Source organism: Ornithorhynchus anatinus, chromosome 3 (assembly GCF_004115215.2).
Source record: "Ornithorhynchus anatinus isolate Pmale09 chromosome 3, mOrnAna1.pri.v4, whole genome shotgun sequence".
NCBI classification, from domain to species: domain Eukaryota; kingdom Metazoa; phylum Chordata; class Mammalia; order Monotremata; family Ornithorhynchidae; genus Ornithorhynchus; species Ornithorhynchus anatinus.
This window is the reverse complement of record NC_041730.1, coordinates 121,561,472-121,587,982: the sequence shown is the minus strand read 5'-3', so window position 1 is coordinate 121,587,982 and position 26,511 is coordinate 121,561,472. Positions and strand designations below refer to the sequence as shown.

The following is a 26,511-nucleotide window of genomic DNA, read 5'->3' as shown; positions in this document are numbered from 1 at the left end:
TTAAGCCTCTGTCCCTTTGGCAAGGAGCAACATGCTAATGATCCCACCCGCACTTACAACCCATCTCCTCCGCTGCCTCGTTACTTCTGGATGGAGCAGCTGAGTGAGAAGGATGAATCTTCGGGTAGATGTACATTTGCCTGCTGCGGGATCTTGGACAAGTCACCTTACTTCTCTCCTCCTCAGTTCCCTCATCTGTAAAATGAGGTTAAGACTGTGAGTCCCGTGTGGGACAGGGACTGTGTCCAGTCTGATTACCTCGTATCTACCCCAGTGCGTAGAACATTGCTTGTCGCATAGCACTTAACAAATGCCATCATTATTATTATTATTTATTTGACCATTTATGCCTTCTAGCATCATTCTTCAGCTCTCCATTCTTGTTCTTGATGGAAACTGAAATGAAAAAAGCATGGTACCAAAGAGAAGCGCCTCTAATTTTTTTTATGGTATTAGTTAAGCGCTTTCTATCTGTCAAACACCGTTCTAAGCACTAGGATAGGTACAAGTTGATTAGGTCGGACACAGTTCCTGTCCCATATGGGGCTCACAGTCTAAGTAGGAGGGAGAATGGGTATCCCCATTTTACAGTTGAGGAAACTGAGGTACCGAGAGGTCACACAGCAAGCAGTTGGCAGAACCGGGATTAGAACCCAGGACCTTCTGACTCGCTGGCCCTGCTCTCTCCACCGGACCATACTGGTTCTCTAATGGTTAGACCAACGTTCTGGCAGTAGAAAGTCCTACATACTTTTATTGCCTCTTTCCCTGTTCAATCATTATATGAGGTTTACCCAGGTTTTACCTGTTCCTCAGAACCCTCCCCTCCCCCAACCCTGTTTCCCCTCCATGCTCAATGGGTTGTATTTACTGAGGGCCTCCTGAGGCAGAGAATTCGGGGGTGTAAAATTACACCCAATCTCTGCTTTCATGGAGTTTGCATCCTTCCATCTCTTCTAACAGGGTGAGAAGAGCTGGGGTAATAATAATAACAATAATACATATCATTATATTTATTTATATCGTATTTACTGAGCACTTACTGTGTACAGAGTACTGTACTAAACACTTGGGAGAGTACAATAGAACAATAAACACATTCCCTGCCCATAATGAGCTTACAGTATAAAGGCAGGGGGATAAAGAATTAAGAAAAGGAATAAGGGAAAGGGAAAGGAAGCACCTTCTTCAGCTACTGGATACTGTCATATCAATAGTCGAAATTGTATTGGCAGTGTGCACCTTGCTAAACTGCCCCTATAATCCAAGAAGTGCACTGGGGCTTCTGAAATGGCTGGAAATAGATCATTCTAGATGGGTTATTTGTTTTCTCCCCATAGCATCTTTAGGACTTTCCCTTATTCGTAATACAGATAGAAAAAGTCTTCCATTATTAATTGTGGTGTTTAAGGATTTACTATGTGCTAAGAACTGTACTAAGCACTGGGGTAGATAGAAGATGATCAGATTGGATATAGCCCCTGCCCCACACAGTGGAGGGAGCGGGGAGGGACCGCAGCCTGACTCTGTTCAGCCTGCTGGTCCCCCTCCCCCTCTGAAGGAGATCGTTAGTCGGAGGTTCCCGACTTACCTTTGACCGTTGCTAATCATGAATATCAAAGTTCGCAGTGCGTGTGACGATCTCTTTCCCTCCCTCGCTCTCTCCCGTAGATTTAGCTACCAAGCCTTATATAGCTATATTCCTCAGAATGATGATGAGTTGGAACTCCGGGATGGAGATATTGTTGATGTCATGGAAAAATGTGATGACGGCTGGTTTGTCGGTGAGTGCGCTTTCTGCCGTTCGTTTCTGCGTTGGCCCCGGAAATAAGGTAAAGGCTCAATGAGCGGCAAAGAAAGCACTGATCTCCCCATATGATATAGGCTTTCCAGAGAAGGCACCGGATCGAGGAGCTCAGTCACTGGCTAGAGAGGGATGGCAGGTGAGGTGTGCCTGTCACCTCTGCTCCACCTCCCCTTCCCACCGTCCTCTCTCTGACACTGACGTGAAAGCAAGCGGGAATGGGTCACGGCTCTAGGAAGATCCCCCCGGGGTGGGCTTCGGAACTGGCTGTGGTCTAGAATCAATCGGTCAATCGTTGGTATTTATTGAGCGCTTACTATGTGCAGAGCACTGTATTAAGTGTTTGGGAGAGTTCAATAGAACAGAATTAGCAGCTCCGATCCCTGTCCATAACAATGTCAGAAGCTGCATAGCCAGCACAAGTCTGGTTGCCAACTCAGTTTCACTCAAAGGTGCTCATAAAAACAGTCACGAATTGACTGACCTCCCAATTGCCCTAGAGACCACCCCCCCCCAGCCCCAAATTGTCCAGCAGGTGCAGCTAGGGTGGCCAGAAAGTATGGGGCCAGGTGCATAAGCTCAGTACCCCCCAGACCACCTTCCCCCTCCCTTCTGCAAAGCAATATCTGCCCTTTCTAGTGTAACATGAACACTCTATTTGTTTAAGGCGACAAGATGGTGTTGCCTCGGTTGTCTGAAAGTCCAGTTCTGACTGACCGGTTGGAGAAGGGTAGTTGTTATTCTCATTTTTAGCATTATCATTGTTATCACCGTCGTTCTTCAATCATATTTTTTGAGCGCTTACTATGTGCAGAACACTGTACTAACCACCTGGGAGAGTATGATACAAAATTAACAGACCTGCTCCCTGCCCATAACAGCATACAGTCTAGAGGGGGAGATGGACATTGATGTGAATAAATAACTTATAATAAATAGTTTAAATATATGTGCCTAGTGGTCTTTGTACATCATTGTATTTATTAAGCACTTTGTATGTGATAGGAGAGATCCTAGGCTATGAGACCCAACACAGTCTCTGTCCCACACAGGACTCCCAATCTATTTTATCCCAGTCTTAGAGATGAGGAAACTGAGGCGCCGAGATATTCGGCGACTTGCCGACGGTCACCTGGTACAGATGGTTGTCCTTCATATTTGAAGAAGACATACACTAGGCCAGTGGCAGATCTAGAACTCTAACCAAGGTCTTCTATCTCACAGTCCAGTATTACCTCAATTGACCACACCAAAATTTCTTCAAATACTCTCTTCCCCTAACAGCTTCTCGATTTAAGGTTTGGATCAGGGATGGGCTCATTCCTTCCATCTTTGCCAGCTCTTAGACTAGCCAGGTGTGGGATTTTCACACTGATGGCAGGGTTCACACTTGCCTCCCTCCCCACCTCCTTCCTCCTGTTCACCAGTGTTACGGCGAACAACATTTGAAAGCCATTTACAGGAGACTCTCGAAGGGAGACTCCCAAATGGGATTATTCTATGTGGTAATATACCAGTGATGGCATGTTCAAAAAAAAAGGACGGTTATGAGTTGAGATGACTCATGGTTCGGGTGATGTGTTTCTTTGGCTTTCTAGAATTTATTATATGCGAGAAATGTATAAGACTCTAGAATTTTCTGGAGTTTATGCGCATATCTATAAATTACATTCTCTAAGTTATTTATATTAATGCCTGTCTCCCCCTCTAAACTGTAAGCTCAGTGTGGTCAGGGAACATGTCTACCAACTCCATTGTATTGTACCCTTCCAAGCACTTAGTACAGTGCTTTGCACACAGTAAGCACTCAATAAATACTATTGATGATAGAATTATTGGGCTTCAGGCAAAATCAGCAGTTTTTACCCAGCAGACAAGTACACCGTGCACTAGTACAAATTGCGTGTACAACGTAAATGAAAAAAAAGATCTCCCCCCTTCATTTCTTTAGGGGAAGAAAAAAGAAGCTTCAGTAAAACTCTTAGTCATATGTGTGTGTTTCTCTTCCTAGGCACTTCCAGAAGAACAAGGCAATTTGGTACTTTCCCAGGAAACTACGTGAAACCTCTGTATTTATAAAATGCTTAAGAACCGACCAAGATTGTGTTACTGAAGGATGAAGTATAAGTCATGAGTGGATTTCTTTACTCTACCGGCGGACTCGGAAATTGTTGGATGTAAAAGTTGAAGTAAGACATGTGAAGGAGTTGGGGTGATGTAGTACAGTGTTGTGTTTATTGAACCTGAGGACTTGTCTGTTTAATACTGGAGAGGCAAGATTTTATTAGCTGAACAGACGCAGGAAGTGGTTTGCTAATCGACTTTGCCATCGGAGGACCCTCCGCTGCCCGTCTACTTCCCCACCTGGAACTGATGTCAAGTCAAATTCAGGGGGGCAAGTGGCCAGCTGTTCCCCTCCCCAAATTGCCGCTGGGGCTGGTTCAGTCCCCGCCGAGGCCCAGAGCAGTGGGGCTATGGGATGGATCCAGGAGCTCCCCGTGGCTCTCTCTCTTTCCAGGGAGCTGGTCCCAGGCCCCTCTGGGAGTCCCGGCCTCTTTCTGGTTCGGCCCGGGCTCCGACTCGGCCGGCCCTCGCCTCGTTTTTCGAAGTCGTGAATCCGTTTGGTTCCTGGCTCTTCCGGGCCTCATTTTCCATAGCCCGAGGGCTCCGACAATGAAGCTCAGTATCAGCGCGGGAGACAAGTTGGCTGAAGTTGTTGAAGGAACAGAATGTGTTGGACTCGGGTGGGAGAAAAGGCAGAGGTTTCTGTAGCTCCTGGGATAGCGTGCAGTCTGTCCCTTTCCATTTTGACGGAGTCCTTTTTTGACGGCTCCCAAAGAGAACGCTACCCAGTGGGATGGGAAGTCCATTAGAAAGGTTTCCTTTGCGATGTGCACTTTAAAGTGCCGTGATGCAAAGCTCTGCAGGTGGAAACCGGCTCATTTCAAATAAGAGGGGAGTATCCTTTGGCAGGCGGCTTAAAATTGTGTGTCCATCTGGAGTAATCCATCCGAAAACACACTGGTCAGGTGTAGTCCGAAAGGGTGGCAAACGGGGCCGATACCTTGTGATATCCAGGCCCGGGGGCAGCTTTTAGCTCTCGCCGCGTGCCGGAATGTCAGAGACAGTGGCCGTACGCGAGGATCCTGGGGATGCCGATCCAAGTATTGGGTCTAGTGTGGGCGCCGAGACAGCGGCTTACTCCTGTGAGTGCTCAAAGGGAGGCTGGGAGTGCCCGCTGTCGGGAAGGCACACCCTTGGGGATGAACAGTGTTACTTGAACGTGCGAGGGCCGCCCACCAGTCCCGCCCGTGTCCAGCATTTCCTGGGAATTCCAAGTTTCCACTGTCCCACCGCCACAGGGACACCCCACCGTTTCTACCGTCCGAAAGGCTGCCAACGCCAACCCAGTCGCGGCTAAAATTTGGCTTTGCATCTCTCTCTGCGGAGGGATGGAGTGTCTCTCTTTGCTAGGGGATCAGAGTGTGTGTATGTGTGTGCGTGCGTGTGTGTGTACATTTCAGCACTACAGGACTGCACTCAATTTGAAGTGTCACCTTGCATTCAACGTTTTCCCTTGTTTTTTTGATTCGAACTGTTATTGACAAAATATGATTGACATGGGGTTTTTTTGGGGGGGGGGGTGCTTCTTGATTAAGTAATTTTGATCACCTCTGAATACAGCTAGAAAATCAAACCAATTTGTAAAGCTACATTTCCATGTACTGCCAGCTACATATATTTGTACATCTTTAGAACAACTGGCTTGTCACATCTGCCCATAATCAAAAACAGTGCTGTTTGATATGAAAAAAAAATCAACCTTAGAAACTTGCATTAAACTTCTTGCTTCCTTTGTGTTACGAACAAGTAGCAAAAGTTTCCAGTTGCTATTTTGTCATAAGACATTTAGTAATATAAATTCCTATTTTTATGCTGATGTGTTTATACAGGTTTATTAACAGCAAGTACAACTAACTGATAGCATGACTTGCAATACATTTTGATATTTTAGCCATGCTCCTGAGTCTAAAGGAAAAAGAAAAATACTTATCTTTGACAGTCTCTCTGAGATCAGTGAAAGAGAAGAAATTGGGTACTTCAGAAGTGGGACTGTAAATATGTATATTTAACTGTGTATAGACCATGTACCTACCTTGTATAGAAAAATAATTTAAACAGTTTGAAAGGAAATGAAAGGCAGTTCTGAAGTTTTTTGCATTTTTATTTAAATGAAGGAACTCTGCGTTATTTCACAAGAAGACTTTTAGCACAAGCTATCCATTACTAAATGGCTGCGGATTTTACAGTATCACTATTTGTGGGGGTGAGGGTGAGGTGACCCTAATCTTCCTATGTTTTCTTTTTCTGTTTTTCTTTTGCATTCCTGTTTTCTACAGTAATGGTCAGTCCTGTTAGAATGGGTTAATTCGCATTAAAACTCTGAAAGAAATAGCGATACTGGCTTTATTATAACCGAGTAATTTTAAGCCTTGCCATTTAAATTACACACACGGCGCATCTATGTATACACACACAGATTTATTGTTCATTTACTTTTCTTATTGCAGTGGATTATGATTTGACAATAAATAGAAAGGTTGAATTACTACTGTTTCTTGTACATATTATTTAATAAACCTTATTCAGAGTTGTGTGCGTATGTGTTTTCTTACTCTGGAGGTGGCCGGGTGTTTTTAGCCCCGTTGGCAGTGCTAGCAGCCAGAGCCAAGCCCTGACGAAGCAGGACCCTTATTCAGAACAGCTCTTTTTTATCTTTCCGTGGGCATGATTGGGATTTAGATGTGCACAGTGACATATACCTTTTACATGCCCAGTAGCCCATTTGATGTTCAGGCATAGCTGGGAATTGTAATCTGAACAATCAACAGACGACTTAGCACGCGGGAGGAAAGCACTGCCCGAGTGCGCTGGCCCCAGGCAAGAATCAATCAGTGATATTTATTGAGCATTTACCGTGGATAATAATGTTGGTATCTGTTAAGCGCTTACTATGTGCAAAGCACCGGGATAGATACAGGGTAATCAGGTTGTCCCACCTGAGGCTCACAGTTAATCCCCATTTTCCAGATGAGGTAACTGAGGGCCAGAGAAGTGAAGTGACCTGCCCACAGTCACACAGCTGACAAGTGGCAGAGCCGGGATTTGAATCCATGACCTCTGACCCCCAAGCCCGGGCTCTCTCCACTGAGCCGAGCTGCTTCTCAGTAGAGCTCTGTACTAATTGCTTGGGAGTGTACAATTCTTTGGGACTGGTAGACATGATTTCTGAGAAGCAGCTTGGCGCAGTGGATAGATCCCGGGCCTGGGAGTCTGAAGGTCATAGGTTCTAATCCCAGCTCTGCCACTTGTCTGCTGCATGACGATGGGCAAATTACTTCACTCCTCTGTCCTTCTTTCCTCATCTGTAAAATGGGGATTAAGACAGTGAGCCCTGTGTGGGACAGGGACTGTGTCCAATCCGATTTGCTTGTATCCACCCCAGGGCTCAGTACGGTGGCTTGACACACAATAAGTGCTTAACAATACCAGAATTATTGACTTAAAGTCTAGAGAGGGAAACAGGCATTAAAATACATGAAAATAAACACTAAAGGTGGGAGAATATTAATAATATAATAATCATGGTATTAAGGGCTACCTATGTGCCAGGCACCGTATGAAGCACTGGGGTGGATACAAGCAAACTGGGTCGGACGCAGTCCCTGCCCCACATGGGGCTCAGCGTCTCGATCCCCATTTTACAGATGAGGTAACTGAGGCACAGAGAAGTGAAGTGACTTCCCCAAGTTCACACAGCAGACAAATGGCAGCGGTGGGATTAGAACCCATGACCCCCTGACTCCCAGGCCCATGCTCTATCCACTACATCATGCTTAAGGGGTACAGATCTAAATCCAGAGGTTGCCCAGAAGGGAGAGAAGCAGTGTGGCTCAGTGGAAATAGCCCGGGCTTGGGAGTCAGAGGTCATGGGTTCGAATGCCAGCTCTGCCACTTGTCAGCTGTGTGACCTTGGGCAAGTCACTTCACTTCTCTGTGCCTCGCTTACCTCATCTGTAAAATGGGGATTAACTGTGAGCCTCCTGTGGGACAACCTGATTACCCCGTATCTACCCCAGCGCTTAGAACAGTGCTCTGCACATAGTAAGCGCTTAACAAATACCAACATTATTATTATTATTTGGGGGAATGAGGGTTTAGTCGGGGAAGACCTCTGGGAGGAGATGGGATTTTTTTAATAAGGCTTTGAAGGTGATCTGTTGAAGATGAAGGGGGAAGGAGTTCGAGGCCAGGGGGAGGACACAGACAAGGGGTTGGTGGCAAGAAGTTCAGCAGCTGCCGGGAGAATAATAATAATAATGGTATTTTTTAAACGCTTACTATGTGTCAAGCACTGTTCTAAGCGCTGGGGTAGATACAAGATAATCAGGTTGGAAACAGTCCCTGTCCCACATGGGGCTCACAGTCTTAATCCCCATTTGACAGATGAGGTAACCGAGGCACAGAGAGGTGAAGTGACTTGCCCAGGGTCACATGGCAGACAAGCGGCAGAGCTGGGATTAGAACCCAGGTCCTTCCGATTCCTAGGCCCATGCTCTGTCCACCAGGCCATGCTGCTGCTGAGTTGTCTTGTCCAAGCCCAAGGAAATCGGGCCCCTGCCCAACCCAAGCAGGGCTCTAAGACGCTGGCCTAAAATAGGCCCACAGAGGCCACGTGGGAGGACGCTTTTAATGAATGTGCCTGTTTATTGTTGTATCGTACTCTCCCAAGCACTCAGTACAGTGTTCTGCACACAGTAACCGCTCAATAAATATGATTGACTGATCCAAAGTGTTCATGTCCAAAGGAGTTTGCCATTCCTTCCTACTCCTTAATAGTGTTTATTAAGTACATACTGTGTACGATGGAGTACAATGGAGTAAATTAACCTGATCCCTGCCCTCAAGGAGCTGACAGTCTAGTGTGGGGGGAGACTGACATTAAAATAAGTTACAGATAGAGGAAGCAACCAGTTATATAAATATGTACACAGGTGTCTCATCCATCCCACTTGGAGCCGAGAGCGAGGCGGCAAAATTAGAATTCAATCAGCAGAGGCCAAAGGGGAGAAGACCAGGCAGTCACTAGAATAACGCAAAAGAGGCTCTGCTCAGGTCTATCTCCTTGGCCACAGCTGCTGCCTTATTATCATACGCATTCACTTGTTCCAAAACACGGGTTTTACTTAGCAGTTACGCTAGTATCCTGCTAGGAAATGAGGAAATGTCGTCTGACAGGATGAGCCTGCTTGGAGGCAGCCCGACACGGTATCAGAAGAAACAGTTGGCTCCGGGGGGCGGGGGGGGGTCTGTCAGACAAGGGTGCATGTGAACGTTTTCTTTGACGTAGGGTTTTGCGAGAATGCCCCCTACCCACCCTGCAGTAGGGAGCAGGGTTGCATTTAGAACAAGTCCACAGAAGAGTTGGCATTGTTGCTTTTTTAATGATATTTGTCAAGCACTTCATATGTGCCAGACACTGTACTGAGCGCTGGGGAAGATGCGCATTTATTGCCATTGTTCTTGTCTGTCCGTCTCCCCCGATTAGACTGTAAGCCCGTCAAAGGGCAGGGACTGTATCTGTTACCGATTTGTACATTCCAAGCGCTCTGCACAAAGTAAGCGCGCTCAATAAATACTATTGAATGAATGAATGAGCTAACTGGGTTGGGCACAGTCCCACGTGGGGCTCACAAGTCTTAATCACCATTTTACAGATGGAGGAATTGAGGCAGAGTGAAGGGATTTGCTCCTGGTCACACAGCAGATGAGTGTGGAGCTGCGATTAGAACCCAGGTCCTTCTGACTCCCAGGCCTTTGCTCTATCCACTAGACCACACTGCTTCTCACGCTGGCCCCAAGCCCTACGAAACCTCCTTTGGGGTCAGGCCAGTTCCTGCCCTCCTTGGGCTCTAATTATGATCCCGTGGAAGCTGGACGCTGTCCCCACTGATGCCAATATTGGCCAACAGACCGGGAATAAAGCATCCAGGACCAGTCTGGGGCAGCTGTCAGATCTGTGGAGAAAACGCTAATAGTAATAATGATAATGGTACTTGTTACGCGCTTACTATGTGCCAAGCACTGTTCTAAGCACTGGGGTAGATACAAGTTACTCGTGTTGGAGCCGGTCCCTGTTCCACGTGGGGGTTCACACCGCGTGGCTCAGTGGAAAGAGCACGGGCTTGGGAGTCCGAGGTCATGAGTTCGAATCCCTGCTCTGCCACTTGTCAGCTGTGTGACTGTGGGCAAGTCACTTCTCTGTGCCTCAGTTACCTCATCTGTAAAATGGGGATTAACTGTGAGCCTCACGTGGGATGACCTGATTGCCCTGTATCTACCCCAGCGCTTAGAACGGTGCTCGGCACATAGTAAGCGCTTAACAAATACCAACATTATTATTATTATTATTATTAATCCCCCTTTTACAGGTGAGGTAACTGAGGCCCTGAGAAGTTAAGTGACTTGCCCAAGGCCACATAGCAGACACATGGCAGAGCCGGGATTAGAACCCAGGTCCTTCTGACTCCCAGGTCCGTGCTCTATCCACTAAGCCACACTGCTTCTCTAAGATGTTTAGGCTCAGTACAAGTCTGGCTCACATCTGAGGATCTGAGATAGGTGTCCAGCATTTACTTCTTAAAGCCCTTTATAAGTACATGACATGACAGAAACCCTTAATCTGCTTACTGTGTGCGGAACACTGTGCTATGCGCTTGGGCGAAGCTGGGGTTAGAACCCAGGTCCCTCTGACTCCCAGGCCAATGCTCCAGTCAGCAAAAGTCTGAGATGCCTCTGCCATCAGTTTATCTTCTAAATAAAACTTAACCAGTGGTCTGGAATACATTGCCATTAGCTTTTCTGGTTATTACCAAATCGGGAGAGATGGCAAGAATTTGGAATGTTTAAAATGGTACAACAGAATCAAAACCAATCACGAGGAGGACAGACCCAAGTAAATGCGAAAAAGAAATAAAATGAAACAAACTTCCCAAGTGGAGTTTCCGCTCAGCCACTCAAGGTAATGGAGGGAGGGAGAGAGGAAGAGGAGAGGGGGCACAGTTTAGACCCAGGTTATTCTAAACCAAAAAGAAATCAGCAGATTTGGCAAAGATGCAATACGATATACAAAGTAGAAGAGTACTGCATTTATAGCAAGTATTAACGGCTTAATTTTAAATGCGGAAATGAGAATTCTTCCTTGGGTTTGTCGAAATAGGGCACGATCTTTTTTTAAAGCACTTTAAATGAAAGTGTAGCCAGCTGGGTAAAGCTTGGAGAAAAAGTAATTTCTGCTGGAGAAAAGAAGGCTGATGAGATAATAATGGCCTTCAAACCCAGTGGGGAGGGGGATGCTTAATATCATTATATGCTAATCTTAGTACTGGGGACCTAATCATCAGTTCTGTTTATGTTGTTCATAAGGCCTTATCCGATCTTTTCCCTGCCGCAACAGGGAGTAAAGTCAGGCTTGGGTACCAAGTCCACTCTTGCTCACCTATTCTATGTGACCTAGGGCAAGTCACTTAACTTCTCTGTGCCTCAGTTCCCTCATTTGTAAAATGAGGATTAAGACATGGAGCCCCACGTGGGACAAGGACTGCGTCCAACCTGACCAGCTTGTATCTACCCCAGTGCTTCCCCTCTCAGGGTCGCACCTGAAGGGTTTCCAGGACTCTACCAGTCTCGGCTACTGGAGGGAGAGTCAAGCAGAGGCCTCCCCATTCCATTCCTAGCTTGGGCAGTGGTTAGCGAGTGGAAGGTGATCTGCTACGAGTCAAAACTCACCCCTGCTGGGCAGCAGCGGCGGGGGAGAAAGTGGAGGACGGAGACCGGAGTTTACTGCGTGGAAGGCTGCAATTGGTAACCACTTCCGTATTTTTACCAAGAAAATTCGATGGATAGACTCCCAGAACGACTGCAGATGGAGAGCGAGACATTTGGGGAGAGATATGCCCGTGGTGTCGCTGTGGATCGGAAACTACTCGAGGGCATAAGAAAAGACAAGACCCCAGTGCTTAGAACAGTGCTTAACATGTAGTAAGTGCTTAACGAATACCAACATCATTAACATCCACCTGTTCTATGCAGACGTGTCTGAAGACGCAACAAGGAGTTTAGAAGTTAGATTCAAAATTCAATCCCAAAGGGATGAGAGGGAATGAAGTTTGAAGCACAGGCATCCCTATTTGATTTTAAGAGTAGTTGGAAGCAGTCGGCCAGCAGATAGAGCACGGGCCTGGGCGTCAGAAGGATCTGGGTTCTAATCCCAGCTCTGCCACTTGTCTGCTGTGTGACCTCGGGCAAGGCACTTCACTTCTCTGTGCCTCAGTTCTGTAAAATGGGTATTAAGACTGTGAGCCCCATGTGGGACATGGACTGTGTCCAACCTGATTACTTTGTATCTTACTTTGTACCTACCCCAGTATTTAGAACAGTGTTCGGCACGTAGTAAGCGTTTAACAAATACCATAAAAAAAAAAGAAGAGCTCTCCTTGGAAGACATTTGGGAAGGAGAACAAAGTGGACATAGAGGGAGAGGAACCTCTCAGAAGGACGTTCACATCTGATGGCTTCTATCTTGTCAAAATAGTAAGCAGGGCTGGGGAGTAGTGGGTATAGGAGCCTGCGGGAAGGAGTGAAAGGTCTGGAAGAGTTAGTTGGAGTTACGGAGGAGGAAGTCAATGATGGATGAATAATAGCGTTGCGTAGATGAAGAGTCGGAATTATAGCCCTAGGGGGCAAACGGATCATGGTGACATCACTCAGCTGCACAGCTAGGAGTAGGTGAAGTCAACTTCAAAAGCGATACCTTGCTAAATGTGGGCGAGGTGAAAGAGATGGAGGGACAAGGGAAATAAGGAATTGAATTTACCAGAGAAGTCAGTGTTGCGGGCATGGGTCTTCCTTCACGTTCAGGGATAGTAGGACTGTTAATAACGCTGGTATTGGTTAAGCGTTTACTATGTGCGGAGCACTGTTCTAAGCGCTGGGGGAGATACAGGGTCATCAGGTTGTCCCACATGAGGCTCACAGTTGATCCCCATTTTACAGACGAGGTAATTGAGGCACAGAGAAGTGAAGTGACTTGCCCACAGTCACACAGCTGACAAGTGGCAGAGCAGGGAGTCGAACCATGACCTCTAGCTCCCCAGCCCGGGCTCTTTCCACTGAGCCGCGCAGTAGTTTGGGGCAGGCATAGAGAATCCAGAGACTTCAGATTTGGGAGGGATCCAAGGAGAGCTCTGTGGGGTGGGCGGGGATATGAATAAGGTGGTAGGTTAGGTGGTCAGAAAATAGTAGGCAGTGTTGTGTTCCAAACGTTTGTTCTTCCCTCCTCCCAGCCCCACAGCACTTAGGTACATATCTGTAATTTATTTCTATTAATGTCCGTCTCCCCCACCCGCCCCTACCAGGCTGTAAGTTTGACAGGGAATATGTCTCTTTATGTTGTACTCTCCCAAGTATTGGAGAAGCAGCGTGGCGCAGTGGAAAGAGCACAGGCTTAGGAGTCGGGGTCATGGGTTCTAATCCCGGCTCCGCCGCCTGTCAGCTGTGTGACTTTGAACAAGTCACTTCACTTCTCGGTGCCTCAGTTACCTCATCTGTATAATGAGAGTTGGTATTTGTATTTGTTAAGCGCTTACTATGTGCCCACCACTGTTCTAAGCGCTGGGGGAGATACAGGGTAATCAGGTTTAACTATGTGTTAAAACCTGTTGTAATAATAATGTTGGTATTTGTTAAGCGCTTACTACGTGCAGAGCACTGTTCTAAGTGCTGGGGTTGATACAGGGTAATCAGGTCGTCCCACGTGAGGCTCACGGTTAATCCCCATTTTACAGATGAGGTAACCGAGGCACCGAGAAGTGAAGTGACTTGCCCACAGTCACACAGCTGACAAGGGGCAGAGCCGGGAGTCGAACCCATGACCTATGACTCCGAAGCCCAGACTCTTTCCACTGAGCCACGCGGGGCTCACAGACAACCTGATTACCCTGTATCTCCCCCAGCGCTTAGAACAATGCTCGTCACAAAGTAAGCGCTTAACAAATGCCAACATTATTATTATTATTTAGTCCAGTGCTCTGCACACGGTGAGTGCTCAATAAATACAATTGAATGAATGAATAAGAATAAGAATACTTGTTAGGCTCTTCCTATGTGGTACAACTGTACAGAATATGTGGCTTGGACACAGTCCCTGTCCCACAAGGGGCTTACAGTATAAGAGGTATTGAATTTCTGTGATTCAGATGAGGCGACTGAGGCACAGAGAAGTTAAGTGACTTTTCCAAGGTCACCCAGCAGACAAGTGGCAGAGCGGGGATGAGAACTCAGGTCTTTTGACTCCCAGCCCCAGCTCTTTCCACTAGATCCTGCTGCCTAGGTTGATCTGGGACAGATGAGGGCAGTTGAGGCTCAGCAGAATGAAGCAGCAGGTTGGAGCAAGAGACGGGAGGAGTGAGCTGGGTTATTAATTGGTGGTATTTATTGAACACCCTACTGGGAGAGTCCAACAGTAGCAAGACACGTGTTTCCTGCCCTCAAAGAACTCTAATGGGGAAGACTGACAGAAAAATACAGCTAGTGAAAGGAGAAAAAATTTAGGCAGTAGAGTTTATTGTACCCCTCGAAGCCTTAGGGAGACTATAATAGAATTAGTAGAGAAGATTCCTTCCCTCAGGGAGCTGACAGCCTAGTACTTGGGGAGACAGATGCTAAAGTATATTACAAATAAGAGGAAGATGGAAGAGGTATTTAATGACTTAATACATGAGTCATAGTGTAAATAGGATATGTACACACATGCTATGGCAAGTTGTGAGTTTTTAAGTGATTAGGTAGCCCGGAAGTACCGAAGCGTCATCTGAGGGGATATTAACGGGGCAGAATTAGAAACTAATCGGGGAAGTCCTGGAGGAGATGTGATTTCAAAAGGGCTCTTCGGACGCAGGGAGAACTGCGGTCAGGTGGATATGAAAGGGGAGGGAGTTCCAGGAAGGGGAGGGTGTCGTGGGCAAAAGGTAGGTAGCAGGAGAGAGGAGACGAAGGCCCAGCGAGTAGATTAGTTTAAGAAGAATGGAATCTGCCAGCTTGGCTGTTGTGCGAGAGGAGCCTGGCTGAGTAGGAGGGAGAGAGCAGATTAAATGTCTAAAAGCCAATAGTCAAGAGTTTCTGTTTCACGAATAAGGATATAGCAGGAAGCGGTAGAACTTAACTCTGTAGTTGGAGAAGCAGGTGATGTGGACTTTGAACGATGAAAAAGAGAGTGAAGGAGGGAGTTAGCCCACGACAAGCAGAGGTTCCATGGGGGGCAGAGTAGGGAATGGTATCACATTGGATAGGGATAAAGTTTCAGGGGAGGTGGTGCTTTGGGGCTGCGAAATACCAATGATCGATTGACTGACGGCGATGAGAGAGAATAGGGGTGAAGGTGAGCCGAAAGTAGAGTGACTGAGGAGGGTGGGGAAGGAGGGCTCAGGCAGGGGTGCGGTGAGCTTCGGGTGGTGCGGCTGGTGAGCTTCAACCCGCAGGATGGCATCGGGTTTCCCCAGGGACTGATGAGGCCATTGTGGAGCTTGTTAAGGAATGCCCTGCCTCCTCCAGGAACGCCCTCTCTCCTCAAATCTGCCACACAATCACACTTCTCCCCTTCAAAGCCCTACTGAGGGCTCACCTCCTCCAGGAGGCCCTCCCAGACTAAAGCCCCCCTTTTCCTCTGCTCCTTCTCCCCTCCCCATCGCCCCACTCGCTCCCTTTGCTCTACCCGTTGCTCGATTAGACTGTGCGCCCGTCAAAGGGCAGGGACTGTCTCTATCTGTTGCCGATTTGTACATTCCAAGCGCTTAGTACTGAGCTCTGCACATAGTAAGCGCTCAATAAATACCCTCTCCCCCCCCCCAAGAAGAAGGAGGAAGGAGGAGGAGGGAGAAGGAGGAGGGAGGAGGAGGAGGGAGAAGGAGGAAGGAGAAGAAAGGAGGAGGAGGGAGAAGGAGGAGGGAGAAGGAAGGAGGAGGGAGGAGGAGGAGGAGGAGGGAGAAGGAGGAGGGAGAAGAAAGGAGGAGAAAAAGGAGGAGGAAGGAGGAGGAGGGAGAAGGAAGGAGGAGAGAGAAGGAAGGAGGAGGAGGAGGGAGGAGGAGGAAGGAGGGAGGAGGAAGGAGAAGGAGGGAGGAGGAGGGAGGAGGAGGGAGAAGGAAGGACAAGGAAGGAGGGAGAAGGAAGGAGGAGGAGGAGGAGGGATGTTGTAATACAACTCTGCTGTATTGTACTCTTCCAAGAGCTTCCTGCAGTGCTCTGCACACAGTCAGCACTCAATACTCCTAGAACGAGTCGTCTACACTCGCTGCCTTGAATTCTTCAACTCCAACTCTCTCCTGGCCCCCCTCCAATCTGGCTTCCGTCCCCTCCACTCCACCAAAACTGCCCTCTCAAAGGTCAACCGTGACCTCCCTCTTGCCAAATCTAATAGCTCCTACTCTATCCTACTCCTCCTCGACCTCTCAGCTGCCTTCGACACTGTCGACCATCCCCTTCTCCTCCACACCTTATCTCATCTTGGCTTCACGGACTCCATCCTCTCCCGGTTCTCCTCTAATCTCTCTGGCCGGTCCTTCTCGGTCTCCTTCGCGGGCTCCCCCTCCCCCTCCCATCCTCTAACTGTCGGGGTTCCTCAAGGGTCAGTTCTTGGCCCTCTTCTGTTCTCCATCTACTCACTCCCTCGGTGAACTCATCCGCTCTCACGGCTTCAACTATCATCTCTATGCGGATGACACACAGATCTACATCTCCTCCCCTGTCCTCTCCACCTCCCTTCAGGCTCGTATCTCCTCCCGCCTCCAGGATGTCTCTACCTGGATGTCTGCCCGCCACCTAAAACTCAACATGACCAAAACCGAGCTCCTCATCTTCCCTCCCAAACCCGGTCCTCTCCCTGACTTCCCTATCACCGTGGACGGCATGACCATCCTTCCCGTCTCTCGGGCCCGCGACCTCGGTGTCATCTTTGACTCGTCTCTCTCGTTCACCCCACGCATCCGATCCGTCACCGAGACCTGTCGGTCTCACCTTTATAATATCGCCAAGATCCGGCCTTTCCTCTCCACCCAAATGGCTATCCTACTGTTACGGGCTCTCGTTATATCCTGGCTAGATTACCGTGTCGGCCTTCTCGCTGACCTCCCTTCCTCCTCTCTCGCCCCGCTCCGGTCTATTCTTCACTCCGCCGCCCGGCTCATCTTCCCGCAGAAACGATCTGGGCCTGTCACTCCCCTTCTTAAACAACTCCAGTGGTTGCCTATCGACCTCCGCTCCAAACAAAAACTCCTCACTCTAGGCTTCGAGGCTCTCCGTCACCTTGCCCCTTCCTACCTCTCCTCCCTTCTCTCTTTCCACCGCCCACCCCGCACGCTCCGCTCCTCTGCCGCCCACCTCCTCGCCGTCCCTCGGTCTCGCCCATCCCGCCGTCGACCCCCGGGCCACGTCCTCCCGCGGTCCTGGAACGCCCTCCCTCCTCACCTCCGCCAAACTAACTCTCTTCCCTCTTCAAATCCCTACCTAAAGCTCACCTCCTCCAAGAGGCCTTCCCACACTGAGCTCTCCTTTTCCCTCTGCTCCCTCTACCCCCCTTCACCTCTCCGCAGCTAAACCCTCTTCTCCCCCCATCTCCTTCTGCTCCTCCCCCTCTCCCTTCCCATCCCCTCAGCACTGTACTCGTCCACTCAACTGTATATATCTTCATCACCCTATTTATTTTGTTAATGAGATGTACATCCCCTCGATTCTATTTAGTTGCCATTGTTTTTACGAGATGTTCTTCCCCTTGACGCTGTTTAGTGCCATCGTTCTCGTCTGTCCGTCTCCCCCGATTAGACCGTAAGCCCGTCCAACGGCAGGGACCGTCTCTCTCTGTTGCCGACTTGTCCATTCCAAGCGCTTAGTCCAGTGCTCTGCACATAGTAAGCGCTCAATAAATATTATTGCATGAATGACTGTAGGGCGGGGCGTGAGGGGTGTGGGAGGAGCCTAAGGGGATAAAGGGCGGGGCGCGGCTGCGGGGCTGTTGTGTGCGGGAGCGGGACACGGGAGGGCGGGGCCTCGCGGTTTGGGGGCGTGTCCTTGCGGTCTGGGGCGTGGTCTGTGGTCTGGGGGCGCTTCATCGCGGTCTGGGGGACGTGTCCTGGCGCTCAGATGGCTTGGCCTAGCGGTTTGGGGGCGTGTCTTCGTGCTCGGGGGGCGTGGCCTTGCGGTCCGGGGGCGTGGCCTGTGGTCTGGGGGCGCGTCATCGAGGTCTGGAGGCGAGTCCGCGCGCCGAAGGGGCTGGTCTTGACGGTCTGCGGGCGTGTCCTCGAGCTCAGGGGGCGTGGCGTGTTGGACTGGGGGCGCGTCATCGCGCGCAGGGGGCGTGGCCTTGCGGTCTGGGGGCGCGGCCTGTGTCTGGGGGCGCGTCATCGCCGTCTGGAGGCGTGTCCGCGCGCCCATGGGGCTCGTCTTCACCATCTGCGGGCGTGTCCTCGGGCTCAGGGGGCGGGGCCTGTGGTCTGGGGGCGCGTCCTCGCGCTCAAGGGGCCGGTCCAGGGGGTCTAGGGGCGTATCCTCGCGCTCAGGGGCGTGGCCTTGTAAACTGGGGGGCGTGGCCTGTGGTCCAGAGGCGCGTTAGAGCGACTGGGGCGTGGCCTCGCGCTCAAGGGGGCGTGGCCTGACGGTCTGAGGGCGTGGCACGGGGTCCAGGGGCGCGCATCGCCGTCTGGGGGCGTGTCCTCGCGCTCGGGGGGCGTGGCCTAGGGTCCGGGGGCGCGTCATCGCGGTTTGGAGGCGTGTCCTCGCGCTCAGGGGGCTGGCCTTGCGGTCTGGGGGCGTGGCCCGGGGGCTGGGGGCGCGTCCTCGCGCTCAAGGGGCTGGTCCCGGGGGTCTAGGGGCGTATCCTCGCTGGCAGTGGGCGTGGCATGCGGTCCGACGGCGTGTCCTGACGGTCTGTGGGTGTGGCCTGCGGTCTGGGGGCGTGCCCTGGCTGCCCGTGGGCATGGTCTGCACTCTGGGGGCGTGTCCCGACGGCCCATGGGCGTGTCCTGCGGTCTGGGTGCATGTCCCGGCTGCAGGTGGGCGTGTCCTGCGGTCTGGGGGCGTGTCCCGGCTGCCTATGGGCGTGTCCTGCGGTCTGGGGGCGTGTCCCGCGGTCTGGGGGCGTGTCCTGGCTGCATGCGGGCGTGTCCTGCGGTCCAGGGGCGTGTCCTGGCTGGTTGTGGGCGTGGCCTGTGGTCCGGGGGCGTGTCCAGGCTGCCTACGGGCGTGTCCTGCGGTCTGGGGGCGTGTCCCGGCTGCCCGTGGGCGTGTCCTGCGGTCTGGGGGCGTGTCCCGCGGTGGGGGGGCGCGTCCCGCACCGTGCCTTTCCCCGGAGTCGTCCCGGGTCTGCTGGCCTCGGAGCTGCGTCTCTCCCGCCGCGGAGCGTCCCGCCCTTCCCTTCCCTTCCCTTCCCTCCCGTCCCGTCCCGTCCCATCCCGTCCCGGCCGAGCCATGAACACGGAGCGGATCGTCATCCAGGGCCCGGGGCCGTGGGGCTTCCGCCTGGTGGGAGGAAAGGACTTCGAGCAGCCCCTCACCATCTCCAGGGTAAGCGGCCGGACCGCCTCTCCCCTCCTCGACAAACTAACCCTCTCCAAAGCCCTCCTGAGAGCTCACCTCCTCCAGGAGGCCTGCCCACACTCGGCCCTCCCTTTCCCTCCACTCTCCCCCCCCCCCCCCCCCCCGCGCTCTGCTCATCTCTATATTATCTCTCACCCTATTTATTTTCTTAACGAGGCGTACATCTCCATGATTCTATTGATCTCGTTTTCTTTTGTTCCGTTGGGCTTGGCTGGCCCCCGTTGAGTCTGCGAGCCCATTATAGGGCAGGGATGGTCTCTCTCTGTTGCCGAATTAGCCATCCCCAGCGCTCAGTACAGTGCCCCGCACAAAGTCTAAGGCGCTCGGTACAGTGCCCCGCGCATTCTCTGCTAAGCGGCGTGGCCCAGTGGAAAGAGGCCGGGCTGGGGAGTCAGAGGTCGTGGGTTCCAATCCCGGCCCCGCCGCTTGCCAGCTGGGGGACTGTGGGCAAGTCACTTCACTTCTCTGGGCCTCAGTGACCTCGTCTGGAAAGTGGGGGGGAAGACTGGGAGCCCCACGTGGGACCACCTGATCACCCCCAGCGCTTAGAACAGTGCTCTGCACGGAGTAGGCGCTTAAGAAATACCACCATTTATACAAGATAATGGGGTCGGACAAGGTCCCTGCCCCCCCAGAGGGCTCCCAGTGTTAGTCCCCATTTTACAGTTGAGGTCACTGAGGCCCAAGTGCACCCAGCAGACCATTCATTCATTCAGTCGTATTTATTGAGCGCTCACTAGGCGCAGAGCACTGCTCGCTAGGTGCAGAGCACGAGGTGCAGAGCACTGCTCGATAAATACGATTGAATGACTGAATGCAGCCTCCCCCGGCAGGCAGGGGCGCGGCTTCGTCCGACAGGGCGGCGGCCGAAAGATCCCGGGACTTGGGAGGCAGAGGTCCTGAGTTCCAATCCCGCCTCCCCCACTGGTCTGCTGGGTGACCTCAGCCCAGCCGCTTCCCTCCTCCGGGCCTCGGTTTCCTCGGCTGTAAAATGAGCATTAATAATGTTAATGTTGGTATTTGTAAAGCGCTGACTATGTGCAGAGCACTGTTCTAAGCGCTGGGGGAGAGGCAGGGTGATCAGGTTGGCCCACGTGGGGCTCACAGTTTTCATCCCCATTTTAAAGATGAGGCACAGAGAAGTTAAGTGACTTGCCCACAGCCACACAGCTAACAAGTGGCAGAGCAGGGATTCGAACCCATGACCTCTGGCTCCAAAACCCGTGCTCTTTCCACTGAGCCACGCTGCTTCATAGTAAGGACGCTATTCGCTTAAGCGCACACTATTCACTCGATCCTCTTTACGGAGCGCTTACTGTGTGCGGAACACTGTACTAAGCGCTTATGGGCAGGGATTGTCTCTATCTGTTGCCGAATTGTCCATTCGAAGCGCTTCGTACAGTGCTCTGCACATGAATCCCGGCTCTGCCGCTTGCCAGCTGTGTGACTCTGGGCAAGTCACTTAACTTCTCTGTGCCTCAGTTACCACATCTGTAAAATGGGGATTAAGACTGTGAGCCCCACGTGGGACAACCTGATCACCTGGTATCCCCCCAGCGCTTAGAACAGTGCTTTGCACAGAGTAAGCGCTTAACAGATACCACCATTATTATTAGTAAGCGCTCCAAAAATACCGTTGAATGGATGAATGAAGTGCTGTTCTAAGCTCCGGATTAATGATAATAATGATGGTATTTGTTAAGCGCTTACTCTGTGCCGAGCACTGTTCTAAGCATGGGGGGAGATGCAAGGTCATCAGGTTGTCCCATGTGGGGCTCAAAGTCTTCATCCCCATTTTCCAGATGAGGGGACGGAGGCCCTGAGAAGCGAAGTGACTTGCCCAAAGTCACCCAGCCGACCAGTGGCGGAGGCCGGATTCGAACCCACGACCTCTGACTCCCCAGCCCGGGCTCTTGCCACTGAGCCACGCTGCTTCTCTGATCCCGCCGCCCTCCACTGGTCTGCTGGGTGACCTCAGGCCAGCCGCTTCCCTCCTCCGGGCCTCAGTTTCTTTGGCTGTAAAATGGGGATTATTAGTAAGGACGGTATTCGTTAAGCGTATACAATTCATTCAGTCAGATTTAAGGAGCGATTACTGTGGGCGATGCACTGTACTAAGCGCTTATATGCCAAGCGTTGTTCTAAGGGCCGGATTAAGACTGCTAGCCTCGCCTGGGACAACGCGATTATCTTGTATCTACTCCAGCGCTTGGAACAGTGCTTGGCCCGTAGTAAGCACTTAAGTTCAGACTGCGAGCCCGTTATTGGGCAGGGATTGTCTCTATCCGTTGCCGAATTGTCCATTCCAAGCGCTTAGTACAGTGCTCTGCACACAGGAAGCGCTCAGTAAATACTATTGAGTAAAATACCGTTATTATTAGTCTCCTAACAGCTGGAGATCTCCCCCTCCCCCAGCCGCTCCATGCCTGGGCCCGCTCTTCCCTCTCCACCCCGACCGGCAGGCCGGGCTAAAGATCTGCCCACCTACCTGAGGAAGGCCCTCGAGGGTCTGCCCGAGGAGCAACCATAATTTCACCCAGCTCCATTACCACTTTTCAGGTCAATTGATGGTACCGATTGATCGCCTGACCACTTGTTTTGTTGTCTGTCTCCCCCCTTTAGACTGCGAGCCCGTTGTTGGGCAGGGATTGTCTCTATCTGTTGCCGAATTGTCCATTCCAAGCGCTTAGTACAGTGCTCTGCACATAGTCAGCGCTCAATAAATGCGATTGAATGAACGAATGAATGAATGGAGCGCTGGCTGTGTGCCGAACATTGTGCTCAACGCTTGGGAGATGCTGTAAACTGAAAATTCGTTGCAGACAGGCAACACTGCTAGGTTGTTATATTGTGCTCTTCTAAGCGTGTAGTTCAGCGCTTTGCACACAGTGAAGTCCTCAATATTTACGATTGATTGATTGACCGGTACAATTGAGTCGGTAGGCACGAGGAGCAGTGTGACCGAGTGGAAAGAGCCGGGGCTCAGGAGTCAGAGGACCTGAGTTCTAATCTCAGCCTCTACCAATTGTTCTGCCGGTTGCTTGCTGTGTGACCTTGGGCAAGCCACTTAACTGTTCTGCCTAGTGGATAGAGCACGGGCTTGGGACTCAGAAGGTCATGGGTTCTAATCCCGGCTCCACCACTTGTCTGGTGGGTGACCTTGGGCAAGTCACTTCATTTCTCTGTGCCTCAGTTCCCTCATCTGGAAAATGGGAATTGAGATTATGAGACCCGGGTGGGACAGGGATTGTATCTTGTAATAATAATAATGTCGGTATTTGTTAAGCGCTTACTATGTGCAGAGCACTGTTCTAAGCGCTGGGGTAGACACAAGGGAATCAGGTTGTCCCACGTGGGGCTCACACTCTTAATCCCCTGACAAGTGGCAGAGCTGCCCCAGTGCTTAGAACAGTGCCTGGCAAATAATAAGGACTTAATAAATACCAGAATTATTATTAGAATTATTATCCTCTGTACCTCAGGTTCCCCACGGTAAAGTGGGGGTTCAGTACTTGTTCTCCCTCCTACTTAAGACGGTGAGCCCCATGTGAGCAGGGACTGTGTCCAACCAAATTGACTTGGGCTTAGACGAGTATTTAACACATAGTAAGCACTCAACAAGTGCCATAAAACAAACAAACATGATCCCAGATGCTCCCTGTCTCTTCTGTGCTGGGCTTCTGTTTGTTTATTTCTTTTCTAAAGTTTGATGTCTCTGCCTCCCACTCCAGTCTTCTCTTTATCTCACACCCATCAAGCAGTCAATCATCTCATCCCAAACTTCCCCAAAATGGCCTGGGAGTCAGAGGACCTGGATTCTAATCCCAGCTCCTCCACATGCCTTTTGCGTGACCTGGGGCAAATCCCTTAACTTCTCCGTGCCTCAGTTCCCCCATCAGTAAAATGGGGATTGAGACTGGGAGCCTCATGTGGGACATGGACTCTGTCCAACCTGATTATCTTGTATCAACACCGGCGCTTTAGTAGAGTGCGTAGCGTATAAAATCACTTAACAAACACCATTTTTTAAAAAAAAGCTTTCCCAATCCACACTTGACAAAAGACTGCATGATAGAAATTCTCAGGTGCTCCCAGGCAGTTATTGATATGAAAAGAGGGTTCTATTCTGATCTAATTTGGGGTGAAAGTAGTTCTAGTTACCCCAAATCAATTCTGTCACCAAATTCGGCACTAATGGATGGCTTGTCAAAACAATGCCCCGTACTTAGTACGGTGCTCTGCACACAGTTAGCGCTCAATAAATACTACTGAATGAATGGAATATAATGAAACAGTCTTTTAATGGGTGAGGCAAAGCATTAGGAGTTTAGCGACTGTGGTTCCGCCAGGTTTCTGTGCCCTTCCACTCCTGGACCCAGGCTCTGAGGGGTGGGCCTTCGTGTGAGGCTGGTTGGAGGCCCAGCACCCCAGAGATGGACTCTGAAAAAGTAGAGCCCTGGGTCAGCCATGCTCAGGCCCCAGCAGCACCCCCCACTCTGAGGGCCAAGGGACTTGGGAGGCCAGTATTTTCATGAAGCCAGTTTCAAGAGCCTCCCCCTCTTGGCCCTCCTTTTACACTCGGGGTCTCAGTAGCTTTCACTGTTGCTTGAATAAATCAGCCCCTCAGTGCATCCCCTGGCTGAGCTGTCGACTAGGGCAGTGTGGAAACAAAGCCGTCTGTGATGTTGATCCTCCTATCAGCCTTGTCAGTTTTTGCAAGTCCAGTGTCCCCTTCCTGGAGGGTGGAGGGCAGGCCTCCTCATGCCACACCCCTGCCGCCACAGTGTAGTGAGGGAGGCCCAAAGCTTCAACAAACCCCTCCGTGAACTTCCTTCACCAGGTCTTCCTCCACCCTTTCACCCGTCCCGACCCACCCTCCACCCTATTTACATCCTAGCCCCAAGGGCTACCTACCGTACTGCTAATTTCACCAGCGACCGACTACGGGGCGGTAGGAGAGGAGATGAAGCTACAGGGTTATCTTTGCAAAATATTCATTTTTATGATTTGTAATCATTTGTTTTATTTCTAGGAATGTGCCCTTTGTTCAAGACTCATTAAGTAAAACTGCCTTTTTCTGGTTTTTTAGATTTAAATTTGATATTCATTAACTGGGGGGAAAAAAAAGAAGTCTTGCACCTCAGATCAGGAGACTAGGGTTTTATCAGAAAGTTTCCAAAAAGTGGTTGCTGGTGAAAAATGTCCATTCCTTAATTCTCTGAAATGTTAACCCTAGAAGCCAATATCAGGCTAAGAACTCGGGAGAGGGGAGAAGTAATTAACTTGTATCTATCCCAACACTTACAACGAGCAGCAGTGTGGCTCAGTGGAAAGAGCCTGGGCTTCGGAGTCAGAGGTCATGGGTTCGACTCCCGGCTCTGCCCCTTGTCAGCTGTGTGACTGTGGGCAAGTCACTTCACTTCTCGGTGCCTCGGTTACCTCATCTGTAAAATGGGGATTAACTGTGAGCCTCACTTAATAATAATAATAATGTTGGTATTTGTTAAGCGCTTACTATGTGCCGAGCACTGTTCTAAGCGCTGGGGTAGACATAGGGGAATCAGGTTGTCCCACATGGGGCTCACAGTCTTAATCCCCATTTTACAGATGAGGGAACCGAGGCACCGAGAAGTTAAGTGACTTGCCCACAGTCACACAGCCGACGTGGCAGAGCTGGGATTCGAACTCACGAGCTCTGACTCCAAAGGCCGTGCTCTTTCCACTGAGCCACGCTGCTTCTCACTTGGGACGACCCGATTCCCCTGCATCAACCCCAGCGCTTAGAACAGTGCTCTGCACGTAGTAAGCGCTTAACAAATACCAACATTATTATTACAACAGGTTTTAACAGATAGTAAGCGCTAAACAAATACCATCCAAAAAAAGTAGACTAGTATCTACTAAGTATTCAAGCTGCAAAGAGTCCTAGGCCGAGCCTTAGGGGGCCCAGAGTCAGAGGGAGAGAATCAAAGTATTCTGTTTGATGCAATCAATCAATGGTAGTTACTGAGCACCTTACTAAGCGCTTGGGAGCCTACAATAAAATAGAGCTGGTAGACATATTCCGTGGCCACAAGGAGCTTACAGTCTAGAAGGGGAGACAGACATTAAGATAAATTACAGATGGGTACATATCTTTATACTCTGCCATTTCTCTCAAGTGCTGTGGGTGGGGCATCACAGTGCTTCAGGGGTATAGACCCGAATGCTTAGGTGACACAGAAGGGAGGGCAAATAGGATGGGGGAAATGAGGACTAAGTCAGGGAAGGCCTCTTGGCGGAGATAGGATTTTTAGATCATATAGTCAGGGAGGGGCGGGTCCCTCAATGACAGAAAGCGGGAATGGGCAGACTCTCGATCTGAATCAGTAATGGCATTTCTGATACACCTCCAGCAGAAGTCACAACTTGAACTCTCACCTCCGCCCCGGCGGACCTGAGTACGTTCCGGCTAGTCTTTGAGGCAAAGGTCTCTGTGTTTGCTGAGTTCAGTGCTCGTGTCGCGGGGCTGAAGGTGAAAGATATTTCTTCCTGGGATGCCACAGGGAGGTGGAGAGAGAGCATCGCGGGGGGTGGGGGAGTGGAGAAGCTGGGGGCAGAGGGCCTCGGGGTCAATCGATCAATCATATTTATTGAGTGGACTGTACTCAGTTGAGTCCAACAGAGTTGGTAGACAAGTCTCCTGCCCACAGCGAGCTTACAGCGTGAAGTGAAATGGGATCGGTGGGGCTGCCGGTGACCGCTGAGAGAGGCCGGGTCGGGGGCCGGTTGGCACAGCCCCTCCCTGCCCCGGGCCCTTATGGGCAGGAGCCGCCAGTTGCAGCCCATCCTGCTGACTTCTAGCACCGCCTACCCCTCGAAGGGGCAGAGTTCATCTCAGTTGGCAGGCTCTCTTGGAACCTGGCCAGTGGGTTGAGTTCCCATCCACCTCCAGCCCAGAGCCTCCCGGGCCATCTGGTAGCTACCGTGGGGACACGGCCATGGGAACTGCCAGGCGGCTCCAA

The 26,511-nt window shown here is 50.7% G+C and overlaps 2 protein-coding genes and 1 non-coding gene across 41 annotated transcripts in view; all 3 read left to right on the top strand.

The window, feature by feature from the left end:
* SORBS1 (sorbin and SH3 domain containing 1) overlaps positions 1 to 6,458 on the top strand; it is a 257,482-nt gene extending 251,024 nt beyond the window's left edge. For all 39 annotated transcript variants that reach the window (XM_039911578.1, XM_039911580.1, XM_039911579.1 and 36 more), the window contains 2 exons: positions 1,672 to 1,784; positions 3,816 to 6,458. In XM_039911578.1, coding sequence (XP_039767512.1) covers positions 1,672 to 1,784; positions 3,816 to 3,883 — 181 coding nt within the window. In that variant the 3' untranslated portion in view covers positions 3,884 to 6,458. The remainder of the gene's footprint in view (positions 1 to 1,671; positions 1,785 to 3,815) is intronic.
* Positions 6,459 to 11,505: 5,047 nt separating this feature from the next.
* Positions 11,506 to 11,643, top strand: LOC114810835. Its single transcript, XR_003758526.1, has one exon. It is a non-coding gene; the product is annotated as a small nucleolar RNA SNORA7 (small nucleolar RNA).
* Positions 11,644 to 19,246: 7,603 nt separating this feature from the next.
* The window catches only part of PDLIM1 (PDZ and LIM domain 1), a 44,679-nt gene continuing 37,414 nt past the window's right edge, over positions 19,247 to 26,511 (top strand). The window contains exon 1 of the mRNA XM_029060687.2: positions 19,247 to 19,474. Within this exon, the coding sequence (XP_028916520.1) occupies positions 19,379 to 19,474 (96 nt within the window). The 5' untranslated portion in view covers positions 19,247 to 19,378. The remainder of the gene's footprint in view (positions 19,475 to 26,511) is intronic.